Consider the following 21,474-nt stretch of genomic DNA (forward strand, 5'->3'; position numbering starts at 1 on the left):
TTAGCTCACGTGACCCAAATAAGAACCCAGTGGAGAAGGATACTGTTACTATCCAGACTTTTATAGATGAAGAAATGGGAGTAGAGATGAATGTCACACAACTGGGAGAGGAGGTGCAAAAGCCTAATGGCTCCAGAACTTCTGCCTTTTGTGCCGTAAACACTACATTATTTCCTCTTGCAAAAAAAATATATCCAACATCTAATCATGAGATTTCCAGAAAAAAAGGAAAGTAGAGAAATCCATAGAAATAATTCAAGAAAATTTCCTAAAACTTAGGATTATGAGTTTCTGGAATGAAAAATCCATGGAAGGCCCAAGACAAAGGATGAAAGGGGTCTACACTGAGACACATCATTGAGAATGTCTAAAGCATAGGGCAGAAAAGGGATACTAAAAGTTTCCAGGTAAAGAAAAGAGATCACAGACAAATGGTCAGAATTCTGAAAGGAACAAGTCTACTTGGTTTTAGAGGATGGCACACTACCCTCCAAATTATCTTGATAACCAAAGATGAATCTAAACAAAATGGGCCCACTTGACATGCTCAGTAGCTTAGATTTTATTATAATACTAACAATCCTGCCCATTATCATATTAAGGCCACCATTTTCTTACATATGTTCTGTGACTAAGCATGTGATCAATCTGCGCATGCTCAATAATTAGATCATTTCTAATTACATAATCTGGGGCCATTGTACTTATTATCCTAAAACCTGCCCATCTTTTGATGCTATAAAACTATCAGAAGTACTGCAGTTCAGGGAAACATTTTGGAACGATAGGCCATCTGTTCTCCTGCTTCCAGCCTAGCAGTAACTCTTTCTTTGAAACCCTGGGGCCTGGGGTTATGGGTTATTGGTAGGAAAACCACAGAAGTAAAGTGCCATGTTCATCACATCATATCAAAGAGACATCCTATCATTATCATTTAGACTGCTGTTGTCAGCCTCCATCACCTGGCTGACGCAGTGTTTGTTAGGTTCCCAAGTGATGTTTATGCCAGAGAACCACAAGGCAATGGAGAAAAGGACTTTGGGCTCTGTGACAAACCTGATTCTCAACTTGTGGCTTAGAAGAAAGTGGCCAAGTCAAGCTGACATTTCACAGGCAAATAGCAAGGCTTTACAAGCCAGAGGCCATTAGCACCTGACACAATGACCTTGTTTGTTCCCACAAAAGCCCCAAAAGGTGGGGGAAATCATTATTCCTGTTTTATGGATGAGGATGCTGAGATTTTGAGGCCTCACAGCTGGGAAGCGGCAGAGCCAGACTTGTTAACATGGCACCGCTCTGGGCTGTCAGATGCCCTGAAGGCAGGTAACACTGTGGGAAGGTGAGGAAACCATGGAGGGTCCAAACTGGAGTTCTAGCCAGGAGCCATCTACTTCCTCCAATCTAAGTGGTGTCAGTGGGGAATGTCCAGAACAGATAGAAGGTAAGAGACAGCCAGCCCCCACCCCCCAAAATAGTTCTTATGGAGCCAAGGTGTCCAGAGCCTTCAGGAATAAAACTGGCAGAAAAGATGCTAAAAAAAATTATTTTCTTTGTAATTTTCTTCAAGATATTAGAGAAGTGCCTTTGATCCTGTAGGTGTTGTATTTCTGTGACCAGTCCCTTTCAGATTAATGGTAATGTTTCTTAGTTTTTATTGTTACAAGGCAGCAATGAACATCTACTTGTCAGACCCCAGAAAAAAGTCTTAACATATAGAAGGAATGTCTGATCTAGGGGCCCTGCTGCTTATCTCATAGATATCAGGTGTGCCATAAACTAAGGGTTAAAGCCTGTTTTAGAAATCCCAGTCATAGTGGCGCCCAGACCTCAAAAGGGTGGATAAGGCAAGATCAGCTAGGTCCATAAGATGAATGACCACAAACAAGCCAAAAGGCCTGCTTCCTCCACATAGATAATACAGTGCACATCAAAGAAGAGTAGTGTGTTAGAACCCTAGTAACCAGTCAGCTCAGAAGTTGATAAGCCCTCACCCCTCAAAGCACAGGACACCCTTCCCTCCCCACGTGGTTTTCTCCTTTAAAAAATGCTGCTCTCAGATAGAGAGCGGGAGCCATTATCTTTCCTTTTTCTTTTTGCTGGCTCCCACCTGCTTTCTTCCTCTAATAAACCTTAAACTCTCTACTTAAACCATGACTCGCTGCCTTGTGTGGATTCCTGAACGACTCCGACCTAACACTACTTACCTATAATTTTTTATGTTCCTGCCCTATGACCCAGCACTTTCACCCACAAAAGTGAAAGTGCTGAGTCATAGGGCAAGAACATTTTGTATTTTGATACACACTACCAAATTATCCCTAAAAAGTTGCAGTTTCATATTACCAACAGTATAGAAGATTGCGCTATACTGGAGACCAATAATGGAACATCACCTTTTTATTATTTTTTTTACTCTGAAATGCAAAGAAAAGTCATCTCATTTTTATTTGGATGTCTTTCATTATTGGACAGTTTGTGCACCAATTCTGGTTTACTGACCATTTGGATTTCCTTGGGTACATACAGTTTATAGCCTTTACCCAATTTTCTTGTCATCTTTTCTTCATTGCTTTATAAGGGCTCTTTATATATTATGGATATTAGTTCTTATTTAAACATATTGCAACTATTTTTCCCAGTCTATCATTTATTTAGTGTTTTTCTCTGCACAGATTTTCCTTTTCAATTTGGTCAAGACTGTCAATTTTTTCTCTTACACCTTCAGTTTTATGCTGTATGTAGAAAAGTTTCCCCTACTCGTTTACTTTTTGTATAATCAGTAGTTCTGGTTCATGAATAGTTCTTATCCTTCTGCCACCCACTGCCTCACCAGCTGCCCAGCCTTGCAATGCCCTGTGCAGCTCTCCATTCCCAAGGCAGAGCTTGGCCCTGCAGAGTCCCAGGGTTGGCCTGGACATGGGAGCTGCTGGGTGCCCAGCAAGGGCCTTCAGTTCTTCTCCAGCTCTGCTGCCACCCTGGGAGCTGAAGCCTGGATGTCATCCTGGATGCTATGTAGTTCCCACTGGATCCTCAGGAGGGCATCATCCAGTGTGAAGAAGCCATCACCTGTGTGCCACACTTCAGAACAGACAGCAGTGGTCTTTAGCCCCAGACCAATTTCAACCACTAGCTCCTGCAGCTGCTCCTGCATCTCATGTATGCATTGAATCTCTGCCAGGGACACACAATGATGGACATGGGTGATCAGAAGCACAACCTCTCGTGTAAACTTATATGGTTCACACCTCTTGGACCCCTCCTGGCTGCATAATAACCTTAGGCAACTCACCTTAGTTCACTAAGGCTTTGCTGTTCTGCTAAAGTAAATCCAAGACCAGCCCCATCCACATCACCTGACAGCTTGTTAGACATGCTCAATCTCAGGCCTTACCCAGACCTGTTGGATCTGAATCTGTTTTTTGAGAAGATCCCCCACCCTCACCCCAGGTGATAAGTGGGCAGGTTAAAGTTTGCCAAGAGCTGCTCTAAGACTTGGTTTGCTCATCTGTAAAATGGGATGATTGTGAGGAGTCAAGGAGATAATTCACTTAAGGAGCTTAGCATTGCATGCTAAAGAAAGTGCTCAAGAAAAGGAGCTCCTGTTAATAGGATCATCAGGGAAGGGGGAGTGGCTAGAAGGAACAAAAGAAAATGGGGGATTGAGTTGGGTGAGAGTGGGAGGTGGGAGTGGTGTCAACAACTTGAAACACTGTGCAGCTCTGGAACTGAGTTGCTGAATATAACCTTTGCCTGTGAAAGTCTGGATTCAAAGCGTGACTCGGTAGGAGATAAGAGCATTTGTTCTGTGTGCTCTGTGATTCGCCAAGTCAAGCCCAGGGCTAGGAAGGAGGTCAAGACCTTGACTATTCACCAGCAGAGAGCAGGGCTGGCATGGGCCAGCCTTGGTTGAACCAGAGAACAACAGCCTCTGGAAGGGCATTCCACGGTAACTCTCCAAACCCAAGAGCCCATCTCACTGCTCTGACTTCCCGGAACAACCTACCTAAGAGGGATTCCAGAGGCGCAAAGTGGAGGCATCTGATACTAATTATCAGCATTGGGGACTTGTTCATGGGCTGGATCAAGCCTCTTACAGCCATCTCGTAAGCCTCCTGGGTCTTCAGGTAGAGGCTGGAGTACCTGGGAATCAGGAGGGGGCTTTAGTCATGCAGCCAGCATGGGGATGGAGAGCTGGGCTGCCTGCCCTGGCCCCACTCACAAAAGATGCCTTTTCTGAAGCTCCTTGCTCTCTTTCCATGTTTCGTGCCCTTCCCTGATTCTCCAACCACCTGTCCAGTAGCCTTTCTCTGTCCCCACCAAACCAGTTAAATGCAGGCTCTGCCCTCCCCCTGCACACTGTCCCTGGATTTAGCACACACCCAGGAGCTGGTCACTCCCACATCTCTACCCAGAACTCTGAGCTCCAGCTTCTCTGCCTATTAGTCCACAGGTGCCTCATTCTCAACCTAACCCAAAGTGAATTCAACATCTTCCCCTTCACGGGTTCCTCCTGCCCTTCCTAACAACCCAGAGGCCCAGCTAGAACCCAGGGTCCCCTCCCAGCCTCTACGTCTCCCTGCCCCACACACTGTCCAGTCCATTCTGCTTCCTAATCCTGCCCCCGTTCCTTATTCTTCACTGCTGATGTCCCTGGTGCAGGTTAGGCCCTTTTGGTGGTCCCCAGGCACTGTCCACAGAGCCTCCAGTTTTGCACCCTCCAGTCCATTCTCCATGTGGTTCCCAGAAGGATAGAACCACAGTTCCCAGGCAGCTTAAGACTCATCAATGGTTCCCACTGCCCTCACCAACTCTTGTGTTTACTTCACTCCCTTCCCATGAGGCACCTCATATCCCATGTGCAGGGCTCCTCATCAGTTTTCTGAACACATCTGCCTGTTTCATGCCTCTGAACCTTAGCATATGACATTCCCACTGCCTGGAATAACCTGTCCCCACAACCACAAACATCGGGCATTTCCATGCTCATCCTTTAAACAGTGCTCCCTAAGGTGATCCCTCCAAACACAGCAGCCTCCCCTGCCTTAGGTGGTTGTTCTGACTGGTGTCACCCTGCACTGTGAAGTCACTGGCTCAAGGACCTACCTGACCCCCCTGAGTCCTCATCACAGTTCTAAAAGGTGCAGGCTGTTTCTATGCCCACTTTACAGACAAGGAAATTGAGGCTTATAGCAGGTTAGGCTGTGCATCCAAGGCCATGCCACTGACGGCTGGTAGAACCAGGATCTCCAAGGCAGACTGGCTCCGGAACCCAAGCTCTTAGTCACTAGGCCAAACAATCCCCCAGCCTTGCTCCCCAACCCCTGCACCATGATGATGTGGATCCTTGATTTCCATGAGAACACACACTGTTTGGAAGGATAGCAGGGGTCTCTTGTTCCCTCAGTGCCCACAGTGGCCAGGACAAGACCCAGCACACAGAAACATATCTGTGTGCTATGGAAGGAATGGGTGGGTTGATGTCTGGTTTCAGGTTCTGAAAAGAAGAGCTGTGGAATCTTCCCCAGGGTGGTGGAGCCTGTGGGAGCCCTGTGGGCACTCCTTTCTGCTCTTCTAGCACCCCTCAGGTCTCTCTTACATCACCAGAGCCTTCTGATGGGAGCCTTGGGTCACAGACAGGATCTGGTCCAGCTTCTCCATGGTCACATTGTCTAGAAAAGCCAAGGGACTGTCAACACACAGTTGTCTGCTGACTTGCCCCATTCCTGGAACCTAGAAGGGGTGATGGAGCACACTCTGGTCCCAGGGTTCACATCATAGGGAGTTGAGAGTCCTCTGATAACCTGGAACACAGATATACACACATATATGTAAGAAATATATAGTGTTGCTTTATCACGTTTTATGTTCTTTACAGATGTAGAGTTGTGTGTCTCCCCCCCAGCTAAACTGAATTCAGAGAGGTTGGAGAACATGTCTGGTTCACCACATGTCTCCCACAAGAGATCAGTACATAGTTGGTGCTCAAACAGTGTTTGGCAAATAAGCAAATGCAGTACAACCCATGGGAAGTGAAGTCTTAAACCATGGAGACAGGGAGAATGAAGAAAGAAGCATTCATTCATTCAATAAACATGTATTAAGTGCCCCCCACATCCTGGGCCCTGTGCTACATGTACAACCACAGCGGTGAACCATGTAGGTCCTGCTCTCGGGGCAACAGCCTGGTGGGGAAGCAGATATTAAGTAAATAAACACAAATCATTAGTTAGTTACTACTGTGAGGGTCCATCCAGTTGGGACTTAGTCTGGGGCTGAAGAAGGCTTCTCTGGGGAGATGACATTTGAGCCAACTGAGGAGGTGACCACAGGGGATCCCCGGTGTCCAAAGCTCCACGAAGGCCAGATGGAGCCTGGCGTGTCTGAGAGTAACAGAGGCGGCTGGCATGGCCTGTGGGGCACTGAGGAATCAAGGGGAAGCAAACGCAGAGGGAGGCAGCCTTAGCCGACCCTCCCACGTGGCCTCAGTTCCATTGGAATAGATGAACTCCCATGGACTCTGTGCTGGTTTGAATGTATTATGCCCCCCAGAAAAAGCCATATTCATTGATGCAATCTTGTGGCCAATCTAGTTGGGATTAAGTTGGAACGTTTGGATTACGTTGTTTGCATGGAAATGTGCCCCACCCAACTGTGGGTGATGACTCTGATTGGATAATTTCCATGGAGGTGTTACCCTACCCATTCAGGGTGGGTCTAAATTAAATCACTGGAGCCATATAAATGAGCTGACAAGCAGAAGGAACTCAGTGCAGCTGAGAGGGACACTTTGAAGAATGCAGAGAAACTGAGAAAGTAGCTGCAGATGAGAAACAGTTTGAAGATGGCTGTTGAATGCAGACTCTTGCTCCAGAGAAGCGAAGAAAGGAAAAAGTCCTCGAGTAACTGAGAGTGACATTTTGATGAGGAGCTGTGGCCTAGAGATGAATGTCCTGGGAGAAAGCCATTTAGAAACCAGAACTTGGAGCACACACCAGCCATGTGCCTTCCCAGCTAACAGAGATTTTCCGGAAACCATTGGCCATCCTCCAGTGAAGGTACTCGATTGTTCATGCGTTACCTTGGACACTTTATGGCCTTAAGACTGTAACTGTGTAATCAAATAAACCCCCTTTTATAAAAGCCAATCCAGTTCTGCTGTTTTGCATTCCAGCAGCATTAGCAAACTAGAACAGGCTCTCACCATAGGTTGTTTTCTCCACCAGCCGCCCATCCTCACAGAAATCATCTGTGGCTTTGCCCAGGAGGCCAAGTACTGTGTAATCCTGTCAGGACAGGGAGGGGAAGACATGGTCAGTTCCCCCACTCTAAGCCTAAGCACCAAGAAGGCGAGCCTGGCCCAGTAGCTCATGCCCTGGAGGTGCTAGTCTGAGGCTGGGAGCTGGGAGGCCTCCCCACAACCATCCCAAATCTGTGCTATGGGATGCTGGGGATAGGGAGGTTGAGGAGGCAGCTCTTCCTTTAGCCCCATCTAGCTGCCTTGGACAGCTCCCTTGCTCTCTATGTACCCCAGTTCTCCTTTTTAACTGGGGGACAGTGGCAGGGTTTATCCCAAAGGGCTGCTGCCCCATTCAGTGAGACACAGTGCCTGTCTTCAAATCAGTGGGCTGCTGTCATGATCTCTGACTGGGTTTCCATGGGCGGATTTTCCCAGGACAGCAAGCACTACAGCCTGCACAGGGTACTGACAGCCATCCTGCCACTGCCCCATGCCTCCAACTCTCTTCACTCCAGCCAAACCAGACAAATGATTATCATGTGCCGCCCCCTCCCTAGTAGCCCTGTTGGCTTCTTTCCACCTGTCTAAACAGGACCATATTTTCCAGGCCCACTTCAAGCCACACCTCCTCCTTGACTTTAGGAATTCCTCTTCCTCTAAACCTGTGGGGCTGCCTTTGCCACAAATACAAATAACAACAATGACGAGGGTAGAGATGATGACAACAGTGTCAGCTACTGAGCATTTACTATGTGCCAGGAGCTGTGTTAAGCACTTATGTATGGTCACCAATTCAATCTTCAGAGTAACCGTATTAGGAGGGTACTATCATTTCCCATTTTAAAGATGAGAAAACTAAGGCGCAGAAAAGTAATCCACCCAAGAACACATAGTTGGCAGAGTGGTACAAGCTGGGTTTTTAACCCAAGCTGTTTGCATCCAGAAACTGTGCTCTTAACCACTAAAAAACACAGTCCGTCTAATGTGGCACCAGATTCCATGCTCCCACCCTAGATGGAAAGCTTCCTCAGGGCTGGATGGTGACATCCACATGCTCAGTCTCTGAAAGAGACTGGAGTGGTGTCATGATCAGGCTCTGGGGTCAGACAGATCCAGGTTCAAATCCAAGCTCTGCCCCTTCGGGGCCGTATGACCCTGGGCAAGTGACACCCCCTCTCTGAGCCTCATTCCTCTCATATACAAAACAGGATTATCAATAGGACCCAGTCTACAGGGAAGCTGTGAGGATTCAACAAGGGAATCTATGTACAGTGCTCAGCACAGAGTAGGCAGCATGCTTAGATGCCAGTAGTTGTTATCACGCTATTATTAGTGTCACCTACACACGACCATAGAAAAATGCTTGCTGATAACCTGGGTGCTCCCTTTGGAACTCTCTCTGCTGCAGGATCATGCCAGTAATGCCAGGGAAAGGGTTGAGGGATAAGCGGGCTGACCCTAGAGCCCCGTACCTTGGTGAGATGAGCATCACACATCAGTGAGAAGCCTGCAGCCACGTCCCATGCCGAGCCCTGAAAGGCACCCAACTTGATCTCACACCTGGCTCCCCATTCCCTTTACCCTGGGGGACCCCCATCCCCATCAGAATACTCCCACCTCTGATGCTGCTGAAGCCTGCAAGGTAGCAAGGAGAGCTTCTTCTACAGGGAGCCAGATGGCTGCTCTGGGCACATATCAAAATGCAGATTTCTGAGCTGCACCCATATTTACGAATCTGATTCTTGGTTGGGAATAGCCTAGGATCCTTACCAAGCTCCCCAGGGGATTCTTATGAACTCAAAAGTAGTCATACAGAGCTGTATACAAACCTGAAGTGAATGAGTATGTCCTCCACCTCCCTGGGCCCCAGGCTCCTCATCAGTAATGGAGATAAAAATACCGTCTGAATGCCTGTGGGTGTAGCAAAGGTTAAAGGAGTCAATGCATGAGAAGCAGTCAGCACCAAGAAAGATCCAATAAATGGTGGCCATGGGGGCACTCGCTGCCCTTCCCCAGGTCTGTTTCTGTCTCTGGCTGGAGGAATGAATCTCCACGCACTCTTGGAGAGGGAACAGGGAGCAGGTGGGTGAGATCACATCTGCCTGCCTGTGTTCCAGGAAGCAACACATGAGTACTGAGACTGTCGTGGCTAGAAGATTTGGCCAACTGACTTATCCTGGGCACTCAGTTGGTTCAGGACTCAGAGCTTTGTGTGCCCAGCACCAGCAACATCTAGACCTCAGCCAGGGGGGTCCAGAGCCACAGGGGTGGCTGCCTCGCGCATGCTATGATAGCTCCATCTCTGGTCCAGGGCACTCACAGGCCATGTGACCCTGGGCATGAAACCCAAACTCCTGGAACCTTAATTTCTTCATCTGTAAAATCATATATCAGCTACCTAATGAGATTGTGTGGTGAATAAATGCACACAAAGGGTGTGGTACACGTAACTGGAGGAATCACTTGATAAAGGTAGCCAATGTGACCATGACCTTGTGACACTCCTCCCTTCCACCATTCATGTTACAACTATCAGAGACTTGAGACAGGAAATCAGGGGAGAAAGGCAGGGGTGGAAAATGGCTATCAGGAAAAAAGTGGGCTGGGATCTTGATACTTCCCCGATCCTCCCCAAAATACGTAAAACTGCACCCCCAGACTCACCACATCACCTACGAATCACCCCAGAAGACTGGATATCCAGAGGGTGTCCCACACTGACCTTCAGGCTGGTGAATGCTGGCCCATGTATGCGAGAAAACAAACAAGGTCCATTTCCTCAATTCATCCAGCCTCCAGGACAACTTTGGGCTGTGTGATGACCTCATGCCTAAAACGTGACCCCATGGAACCCAAAGCCAGGATCAGGCTAGACTCTCAGGGGTTGCCACAATGGGATATGGAGCCCAGAACTATTTCCTCACTCCCCCTGGCCCAGAGAAAGTCCTATCCAATATACACGTCACTCTGCCAAGCACCATCTACCCAAGGAAAAGATTCAACCTCAGCCAGCATAACACTGGGGATCAAGACTGTGGGGTTCCCAGACGGCAGGTGAACTTACTGCCCTCCCCATTACGTGGGACATGCCTCCCAGGGATGAGACAGTACCCAGCATCGTGTGATTCAGAAAATCTTCTTGACCAAAAGGGGGAAGCGAAATGAAACAAAACAAAGTTTCAGTGGCAGAGAGATTTCAAATGGAGTTGAGAGATTACTCTGGAGGGCATTCTTATGCACTGTATAGATATCCCTTTTTAGTATTTAGTGTATTGGACTAACTAGTAGGAAGTTCCTGTAACTGTTGAACTGTAACCCAGTAGCCTTGATTCTTAAAGACGACTGTATTAATAAGTAGCTTACGTGGTGTGATTGTGTGATTGTGAAAACCTTGTGGCTCACTTTCCCTTTATCTAGTGTATAGACAGTGAGGAGAAAAATGGGGACAAAGACCAAATGAAAAATGGGGTGGGATGGGGGGATGGAGTACTTTGGGTGTTCTTTTTAACTTTTATATTTATTCTTATTTTTATTCTTTTCTGAGTAAGGAAAATGTTGAAAAATTGAGGGGGTGAAAAAATTCCATTTATAATAGCAACCAAAAGAATCAAGTATTTAGGAATAAATTTAACCAAGGCCTCAAAAGACCTGTACAGAGAAAACTACAAGAAACTGCTAAAAGAAATCAAATGGGACCTAAAAATATGAAAGAACATACAGTGCTCATGGATTGGAAGACTAAATACAGTTAAGATATCAATTCTACCTAAACGGATTTATAGATTCAATGTGATACCAATTAAAATCCCAACGACTTACTTTGCAGAAATAGAAAAACCAATAACCAAATTTACTTGGAAGGGCTGGGTGCCCCGAATAACCAAAAATATATTGAGAAAGAGGAACAAAGTGTGAGGTCTCACACTACCCAACTTTGAAACATATTACAAAGCTACAGTGGTCAAAACAGTATGGTACTGGCATAAAGATAGATATACTGACCAATGGAATTGAATTTATGGTTCAGAAATGGACCGTCTCATCTACAGACAATTGATCTTTGATAAGACAGTCAAGCCAACGCAACTGCAACACAGTAGCCTCTTCAACAAATGGTGACTGGAAAACTGGATATCCATATGCAAAAGAATGAAAGAAGACTCCTATCTCATACATTATACAAAAATTAACTTGAAATAGATCAAAGACCTAAACATTAATGCTAAGACCATAAAACTTTTAGAAGAAAATGTAGGGAAATATCTTAAAGATCTAGTATAGGAGGTGGTTTCCTAGACCTTACACACAAAGCACGAGCAATCAAAGAAGAAATAGATAAATGGGATATCCTCAAAATTAAACACTCTTGTAAATAAACGGACTTTGTCAGAAAAGTAAAAAGGCAGCTTATGCAATGGGAGACACTATTTGGAAACCACATATCAGATAAGGGTTTAATATCCAGAATATATAAAGAGATCCTACAACTCAACAAGAGAAAGACAAACAACCCAACTAAAAAACAGGCAAAAGACATGGATAGACACTTTTCTGAAGAGAAAATACAAACGGCTCAAAAAACATGAAAAGATGCTCAACATCACTAGCTATTAGGGAAATGCAAATCAAAACCACAATGAGATATCATCTCATAGCTACCAGAATGACTATTAACAATAATACAGAAAATTACAAGTGCTGGAGAGGATGTGGAGAAAAAGGCACACTTATTCACTGTTGGTGGGGATTTAGAATGGTGCAGCTACTCTGGAAGGCAGTGTGGCGGTTCCTCAGGAAGCTAAGTACAGAATTGCCATATGATCCAGCAATTTCATAACTACGTATATACTCAGAAGAACTGAAAGCTAAGATATGAATGGAAATTTGTACACCTATGTTAATAGCGGAATTATTCAGGACTGCCAAGACATGGAAACAGCCCAAATGTCCATCAATGGATGAGTGGATAAACAAATTGTGATATATACGCACAGTGGATTATTATGTAGCTGTAAGACAGAACGAAGTCATGTCAAGGAACATATAATAACATGGATGAACCCTGAGGACGTTATATTGAGCAAAGTTAGCCAGAAACAAAAGGACAAATACTGTATGGTCTCACTTATATGAACTAACATTAATGAGCAAACTTTGAGAGTCAAAAGCTGAGAATACAGGTTATCAGGAGAGAGAAAGAGGCAAGATTGGGCATTTGAGGCTGAAGGTGTATAGAATGTTCAACAGGATTAACTGTATAGATCCAGAAATGGATAGCATAATACTGTGTGTTGATAGCACAATATTATGACACTGAACAAAGATGTCTGTGAGTAAAGCTGAAAGAGGAGTGCCAGGGACAAGTATGACACCAGAAGGAAAAGCAGATGATAAAGACTGGGACTGTATAATTTAATGAAACCTAGAGAGGTTAATGATGATAACGAAATGTACAAATGTAAAAATGTTGTTACATGTGGGAGAACAATCTTGCAAGGTGTTGAAAAAGGGATAGCACTGGGGAAAAATATAATCAAAACAAATGGGAGACTATGGCTAACAGTTAACATTGTAATATGCTTCTATTAAATGTAGCAAAGGAAATATACCAAACCTAAATGTCTATGAGACAGGGATATAAGGGAGGGATATGGGATTCTTGGTAGTGGTATTGTTGTCTAACATTATTATATTGTATGGTATTTTAATTTTTTAAATCCTTTTTATTATTCTTTTCAAATTTTTTTTAAAATAATGAATATGTTCAAGTGCTGATTGTGGTGATGTATGCACAACTATAGGATGGTACTGTAAACATCTGACTGTACACCATGGATAATTGTATGATATGTGAATATATCTCAATAAAACTGAATTAAAAAAAAAAAAAAAGACTTTGTTTCCCTGCCCAGCTCCAGCTGAAGAAGAATCCTGACCACCATCTGGGGAGAAAATGGGAGCTGTGAGCTCCTTAAGACAGGACCTGGGTCTGTCTGCTCACACCTCTAACCCAGAGCCCAGAACTCACCAGCTGCTGAGGAAATAACTATTGAAAAAATGAGTGCGGGAATGAGCTGCAAGTGTATAGTCTTTTATAGATCAAAAGGAAACTAAGGGAAGGGTAGGGGGTAGATAAGAGCCTATTGAATCCAGGCTATGTTACTTAATGTCAACACTGAGCCTCACTTTTCTCAGTGTGGAATGAGAATAGGACCCACTTCACAGGATTGTGGTGAAGATTCATGAGGTCATATCTGGGAAAAGCTTAACACAATGCTTAGTACAGAGAAGGTACCAAATTATACTTGTTATTGCCATCATTCTATAAAGTCACTTAATTTCACCACTCAAGGGCTTGATAGAGGTTTCTGGCCCAGTTCCTTGGACTTTATAGCCTCCCTAACAGATACCTTGATCAATTCTAGTGACAGGGGTCTAATTACCAGAACCAGTTTCATTGTTGGGCAGCTTTGTTGACTAAAAGTCACTCTTTACCAGGAGCCCAAAACTCCCTCCTAGGCCTTCTACCTGCAGGTCTCTATTCCCACCTGGAGTTCTAGAATAGTAAAAGGACAGCAAACCATAGTCCACAGGCCAGATCCACAACCTGTTTTTTTAAATGGCTCCCCAGGTACAAATGGTTTTCACATTTTTCAGCGGTTCAAAAAAATCAAGAGAAAAATCTTTCAAGACAATTGAAAATTAAATGAAGGTCAAATGTCAGTATCCATCAACAAAATTTTACTGGATCACAGCCAGGCTCATCCCTTTATGTATTGTATATTGTTGCTCTTTCACTACAGTGGTAGAGTTTAGAAGTTGTAACAGGGATCACATGGTTCTCAAAGCCTAAACTATTAACTATCTGGCCCTTTCCAGAAAAAGGAAATACTTTATCCCCACAGCTGTCCTTCAAGGGTCTTGGAAAGAAGGAGTCTGAGCGCTGAGACATTGAATCTGCTCAGGGATTTGCTGGGAAGTGACACCCAGAACCCTGCCCCAATCTGCCTTACCAAGGGGATAGTTGGCCAAGGTGGGCACACTGGTGGTGGTGAGGGTCAACTCCTTCTCCTCGCTGCCTTCCACGGGGCCCAGAGGGAAGCCAACACGCTGTTCAGGGGCAGGAGGCTTCCCAGCCTTGAGACCTGAGCACACACAGGTAAAGAACATTTTGTCAATTCTGTCCGAAGATCTGGGGGGTGGGGAGATGGGCAGGGAAGAAGAGTGATGGCGCACGGTGTTGAGAACAGAATAACTGTAGTTCAGAGAGACAGACTTGGGTTCAAATCCCGACTGCTATTTTTAACTCGGAAACAATAGTCAGTACAGGCTTTCTCAGCCTCAGCTTCCCCAAATACCGAAACGCGAGAAGTAACAGAATGTATAGAACAGATAATCATGCCGGTCGCATAACTTTGGGGGTATCAGAGGCAGAGGTAGACCTCGGGCAAACCGGAGCAGGATCGTGGATCTGGTTGGAGTTACTCACCCTTCAAAAGCTGCAGCTCCACGGAGTTCCGCAGGTGCTTACATTTTAGACCCAGGGGCTTGCGGACCGCGAAGAGTCCGCGCAGGCGCACCTGCCCTGCAGCCGGAGCAGGTAACATTGGACGGAAGTGTCGCACGGTCCACCTCCGGGGGCCTCGCCAAATCCCGCAGCCGGAAGTGGTTCTTGTCTTATAGTCCTCGGGTAAAACATGCTGGAGAGAAGGAAGTAGGGCCCGGCTACGAAACCCAAAGCTAGGGGAGCTTACGTGTTCCCAGGAAACGCTTTTTTGACTGTGAGGTAAAATGGGAAGTCTTGCATATGTGGAAGTAGGCGGGTTAGGAAACTAAGACTCAGACTGGATGAGGTAACATCTAATTTCACATCCTCTATTTGTACCCATTTCTGTCCTTTCAGACAAGTCGCAATTCTAGGGGAGACCACAGGACGCTGAGCCCTGACGACCCTCAGGGACCAGATGAAGTCGGATCCAGAGGATACCCAGGTCCTGCAGTAGGTCCCAGCTCTGACCCAGGGGATTGGAGGCATTCCCAGGGATCCTGATCTCTCTGGAGTCACATCATATAAATTTCGTTCCTCTAAGGAGCTCTGCTTCATACCTTGGCCACAGATGGTTGCATAGACTGGGCACTGTCCAAGTCCAGGGTCAACAATCACATATAAACTATGATGACCCCTGAGTTGTGCAGTGTGGTGGCCTTGGCTCAGTATCTCTAAGTTTCCATAAAATGTTACTACCCTGATTGTATGTCAGGCCTTCCTCCCTCGTTAGACTTATGCCCCTGCAGACAGGAACCATGCCCTTAGCTTGTGTCCTGGCCAATAGTAGATACTCCATAAGGGCTTGTGGCCCCATTGTGGACCCCACCCCTCACAACCTTGCTGTAGCTGGACCTTTCACCTGCCTTTGAGGATGCCTTCCCAATATCTGAGTCCTGCCTTCCACCTTGCAGGGAGCAGCATCGGGTCTTGCTGTCCACCCTTGTTTTAGTTTGCTAATGCTGCAGAATGCAAAACACCAGAGAAGGACTGGCTTTTATAAAAAGGGGGTTTATTTGGCTATAGAGTTACAGTCTTAAGGCCATAAAGTGTCCAAAGTAACACATCAGTAATCAGGTACCTTCACTGGAGAATGGCAAATGGCGTCCAGAAAACTTCTGTTAGCTGGGAAGGCACGTGGCTGGCGTCTGCTCCAAAGTTCTGGTTTCAAAATGGATTTCTCCCAGGACATTCCTCTCTAGCAAGCTTGTTCCTCTTCAAAACGTCACTCACAGCTGCACTGAGTTCAGTCTCTTTGAGTCAGCATGTTTTATATGGCCCCACTGATCAAGGCCCACCCTGAATGGGTGGGGTCACGCCTCCATGGGAGTATCCCACCAAAGTCACCACCCACAGCTGGGTGGGGCACATTCCAAGCAAATCTAACCAGCACCAAAAACGTCTGTCCAACAAGACCACAAAGATAATGGCATTTGGGGGACACAATACATTCAAACCGGCACAACCCTCAACCTGGGCAAGCTCCAGAGACAGCCCAAGGGCACACTTAGCCATGAATATCTCTGTTTCCTGGATGTGAATGTGAGTGTCCAACTGCTGTCCATCTGGCAGTCAAGAGGAAGTGCAGCGACGTGGGGCAGCAGGGACATCCTGAAGAAGGAGGAGCTCTGCCCACCATGGGCAGAAGTGCTTTACAGTATTTTATGCCAGGGCTGTTTCATTTTCCATGGGAAAGGCAAATCATCTGGCAGCATCACTCCAGGAATAGAAAGATGTGTTAATGTGCATACAATGTTTAAAGTCAATTCAATAGGGGAAAAATAGTCTTTTCAACAAACAGTGCTGGGACAACTAGAAATTCACATGCAAAAGAATGAATGTGCCTCTCCCCATATACAAAAACATACTTTAAAATGGAATAATGACCTAAATATAAGAGCTAATATTTTATATAAATATATACGTATATATATATTTCAAAATTAACCAATGACTGGTCACAGCCCTGGAAACTGAAAATGACTGGGGCTTTCTCCACTGAGCCAAAAAAGAAACAGTCCCCTTCAGACCCAGTCCAAGGCGACCCTCCGGCTCTCCCAGAATTATACAAGCAAGAAGAGTATCTCTAAGTTTATCAATAATAAAAAACACATCAGTATAATAGAGAATCAGGAGTGCAGACTCTGAAGAGAATGCATCAATGTGTAAAGTTTCAGGTAGGCTGGTAACAGCAGGAGTTGATGCCACGACAGTCTACAGTTGATGTTACAGTTCTCCACATCTTATATTGTCAATAACAAAGGCTGAAGGAAGGTCCTTTATATGGCACAGAAGACCTTGCTCCATATAAAGGAGCATGAGTATTAGGAGACTGGAGCCTTGAGGCTGCCCAAATGGCTACAAGGTCAAGTAATGAGATTTTCAACTTTGAGGAGGCATTGGGAACATGTACAACTGGTGGGGCCAACAGAAGATACTGCTGCTCTCTGGAGGAGGCTTTGAGCAATGGAGAGGGTCCAGGTGAAGTTGGTCACCATCCCAAGAAAATGACACTCACAGACTATGAGGAGATCAGCATCAGCAGAGGCAATATCAGATGGAACCAGACTGAGCCAGAGTGAGGGCAGGATCTAGTTAACATTTACATGAGAGGCTCTCTACTCATTTCTTTTCTCTGTATTGTGAACGCTGGAGGAGCTAGTGCCTGGGAGAGGAAAGGCAAGATGTGAATTAGAATTTGATCATATTTCTGTATTCTCCACCGTTTTTTCTAAGGAGCTAGGGAGAAGAGGAGAAGCCAAGTTTTGAATCAAGCAATGAGGGCTACATTTTAAATTATAAAAATAAGACTTTTCTAGAAACTGAAAGTGACTGGAAAGCTATGGAATCCAGCAAAGATTTCACTAAAGAAGCAGGCACACCCACATTTATATCCCAGTGAGTTGCAAATTCTCAGTAAATCTGATGTATGTGTTTGTATATTTGTGTGTGTGCATGTTTCTGGTAATATGTGAGCCTAGGTTATTTCTGCCAACTTTCCTATTGAAAACAACTGAAAATGTTTGAATGAAATATTTTCAGAAGCCTTAAGAGCATGGAAAGGGTAACAAGATTTAAATAATTATCAGGTCAAAATTTAAGTATAAGAAGGAGCTCAGCTCCTCTGGGTACCAACTCTCTATTGCGCTACGCACAGCCATGCGTTTAACCCAGGCGAGGAGGAGAAGGAGAAAATTCCCCCAGATCCGGGCAGGCCCCGCAACCCATACCCCGTCCTGTTTTGAGAGGAGGAGGGAAGAGAAATGTAGCAGCGCATGCAAGTCTGTCCTTAGGATGAAGCTTTAACTGAACTGAAGGAAGGAGAAACAGCCCTGAATTCTGGGAGGTCTGTCAGTCTTTTGGGCCTGCGGAGCTGAGGGGAGGGAGGCCAGCAAACTACTTCTGATCTCAGCAGGTCCTGCTCGGCTTGCAGCCTTGGCCGAACTTGGGAGCCTGAGCTGAAGAGTCTCACTCGCCAGGACGTGCACGCACCCCACTTGGGCAAGTCAGCTCTGCATCCTGGATCAGGGAATCAGCCCAGCTGCACCATGAGCCGCGTTCGCGATGCTGGTTGTGTAGCCGCAGGGATAGTGATCGGGGCTGGTGCCTGGTACTGCGTGTACAAATACGCCGGGGGAAGAGCCCAAACGAAAAAGAGACTGACCAAGCCGAAGACCAGGGCAGGGGCAGTGGCTGGGACAGGAGCCAGAGCTAGAGCTGGGTTAAGGGCTGGATTCACAATTGACCTTGGGCCCGAATTCAGTCCTCCCGCTCCAGTCCAGGCTGGGGCGGAAAACAGGGCCCAGAATGAAGCCTCTGCTCTGGACACGGCCGGAGCTAAGGCAGTGGTCCCAGCTGCAGCCAGTGCTGACGGTCAGAGTGGGGAAGGAAGTCAGGCCAAGGAGCCTGATGGGGTAGGGGTTGAGACTAAGGCCGAATCTGTAGTAGCGGCTGCAGAGGCTTCTGCAATGGCAGCATCCCTCGGGGCAGAGGCTACTGGGGCTGCAGAGACCACCGCAATGTCAGAGGCTCCCAAAGTGGCAGAAGTCCCCGGGGCAGTGCCTCTGGGGACAGAAGAAGCTCCAGAAGTAACAGAGGCTCCAGGGGCTGTAGCTCCTACCCAGGCTGTGGAGGCTCGTGGCGCTGCAGGGCATACTCGGGCAGCAGAAGCTCCCCAGGTGGTGGTTCCTACCGGTGCTGCAGAGGCTCCTGGGACATCAGGGTCCTCTAGAACAGCAGCAGTTCCTGGAACAGCAGCTGTCAAGAGAGCTACTCCTGGGGCTCACACTGGGGCTATACCTAAGTCTGGGTCATCAACTGGAGCTGTACCCAAAGGTGGGGCCAAGGGTGGAACCAAGGCCCGAACTGGAGGCAAGGGTAAGGGCAAGAAAAGCAAAGTTGAAGTAGATGAATTGGGGATAGGCTTCCGCCCTGGGGATGGGGCTGCAGTAGCTGCTGCAGCCTCTGCTAATGGGGGACAAGCTTTCCTAGCAGAGGTTCCTGATTCTGAGGAAGGGGAGTCCAGGTGGACTGACACAGAGTCCGATTCAGACTCTGAGCCTGAGACTCAGCACAGAGGGAAAGGTAAAAGAACCATTCCCATGCAGAAGCGCCCCTTTCCTTATGAAATTGATGAGATTCTGGGTGCCCGTGACCTCAGGAAAGTCCTTACCTTGCTTCAGAAGTCTGATGATCCTTTCGTCCAACAGGTAGCTTTGCTCACCCTGAGCAACAATGCCAATTATTCATGCAACCAAGACACAATTCGCAAATTGGGAGGCCTCCCGATTATTGCAAACATGATCAACAAAACTGATCCCCACATTAAGGAAAAAGCCTTAATGGCCCTGAATAACCTGAGTGAGAATTATGAAAATCAGGGTCGTCTTCAGGTATACATGAATAAAGTGATGGATGATGTCATGGCCTCTAACCTGAATTCAGCAGTACAGGTAGTTGGACTAAAATTTTTAACAAACATGACTATTACTAATGACTACCAGCACCTGCTTGTTAATTCCATTGCAAACTTTTTCCGTTTGTTATCTCAGGGAGGTGGAAAAATCAAGGTTGAGATTTTGAAAATACTTTCAAATTTTGCTGAAAATCCAGATATGTTAAAAAAACTGCTCAGTACCCAAGTGCCGGCATCATTTAGTTCCCTCTATAATTCTTATGTGGAATCAGAAATTCTTATTAATGCCCTTACTCTATTTGAGATCATCTATGACAATCTCAGAGCAGAAGTATTCAACTACAGAGAATTCAATAAAGGTTCCCTTTTTTTCTTATGCACTGCATCTGGAATATGTGTTAAGAAAATTCGAGCCTTAGCAAATCACCATGACCTCCTGGTGAAAGTGAAAGTTATAAAACTAGTGGACAAATTCTGATTGCCTATCTATGTGCCCCCAAAGAGCTTGAAGAAATTTGGTTCTGCAGTCTGGAAGCATTGAAAATTGAAAGTTACTGCTTTTCCACTTTGCTCATATAGTAAAGGAATCCTTTCAGCTGCCGGTTTTGAATAATGTATCATCCAGAATGATGTTAATCGGTGAGTCTCCAGCTTTCAGCTGAACCATTTTATGAATACCAAATAGTCATCTTGTACTGAAAACACATTTGTGACTTTAATCATGCTGCTTGGATGGGAATACTTTTACTGGTTCCTCTATGTGAATTGAAAGTGAACATGTCCATCATGAATAGCCTACATTTCTATCATTTGTTTTGACTTGAATTTATGCACCAAAGACTTCATTTGTGTATCATCAATAAAGTTATATGTTTCAACTGAAAAAAAAAAAAAAAAAAAAAAAAGAAGGAGCACAGAATGGTAAGCCAAGCACAAAATTCACTTTTGACTTGAGGACATTTGCTTAAGCAGAAGAAACTGAGCTGTGGCTTTCACTACCTGGATGGCATGGGGAAGCAAGTGGTGCATCCAGAGCCTACCCCTCTAAAACTGGGGTCCCAAAAGGCTAATCACTTAGTATAAAGAGAAATCAAAAAGATTATAAACATATGTACTTACCGTGCTTAAAGAAATAAAAATAAAGCTGAAAATATCTTAAGGAACAGATAATCACAAAAAGTGATCCAGCAGATACGGAAAAAAATGAGTGGGCTTAACAGCATATCAGGCACAGTTGAGGAGAGTCTTTGTGAAGAAGATAAGCCAGAAGAAGTTACCCAGAATGCAAAACTGAGAGAGAAAAAGATGTGAATTATGGAAGAATGGTTAAGAGACAGAAATGATCAGTGTGTCATTGTCAACTGGAAGACAGGCAATCCTTGTTTTAAATTGAGAATTTGACAAAATTGAGTCCTGATGTCAAATGGAAGGCAGAATTTGAAAGTGATAAGCTTGGATATTTAGCTGAGACAATTTCCAAACTAAATGTGCAAAGTGCAGCCTGGTTTCTCCTTACAGCTTATGGCAAAAGGCAAGAGGAAAGGGATAACCTGAGAATTGAACTTTTGGCTACAAAGAAACCAGAAATTGATGGCTTGGAAAATTTTGAGCTTCTGGAAAGCAAGTCCTCAGAGACTTGCTGGCGGATTTAACCAAACATGGATCAAGTCAGCCATCTCAGTGTGAGTCAGGATTGGAAATGCCATTATCCAGAAAGGATTTGTGGAAAGTCCTATTGTCTAACAGTTGGGACCCCTGTGTACTACACGCAAAACT

At 45.6% G+C, this 21,474-nt stretch overlaps 1 protein-coding gene and 1 pseudogene across 1 annotated transcript; one reads left to right on the forward strand and one right to left on the reverse strand.

Moving 5' to 3' along the window:
• Window positions 1-2,379: 2,379 nt before the first annotated feature.
• On the reverse strand, window positions 2,380-14,939 carry LOC119534671 (annotated as a pseudogene).
• A 3,119-nt stretch (window positions 14,940-18,058) lies between these two features.
• LOC119534667 (armadillo repeat-containing X-linked protein 2-like) lies at window positions 18,059-20,584 on the forward strand. Its single transcript, XM_037837277.1, has one exon. It carries the CDS (start codon window positions 18,332-18,334, stop codon window positions 20,174-20,176), a length of 1,845 nt encoding a protein of 614 aa, XP_037693205.1. The 5' UTR covers window positions 18,059-18,331; the 3' UTR covers window positions 20,177-20,584.
• The last annotated feature ends 890 nt before the right edge of the window (window positions 20,585-21,474 follow it).

This window comes from Choloepus didactylus, chromosome 5, assembly GCF_015220235.1.
Source record: "Choloepus didactylus isolate mChoDid1 chromosome 5, mChoDid1.pri, whole genome shotgun sequence".
Lineage (NCBI taxonomy): Eukaryota > Metazoa > Chordata > Mammalia > Pilosa > Megalonychidae > Choloepus > Choloepus didactylus.

Excerpts from the sequence above, each read along its gene's own strand:
- LOC119534667 (XM_037837277.1), top strand. The coding sequence starts at position 18,332 with ATGAGCCGCGTTCGCGATGCTGGTTGTGTAGCCGCAGGGATAGTGATC.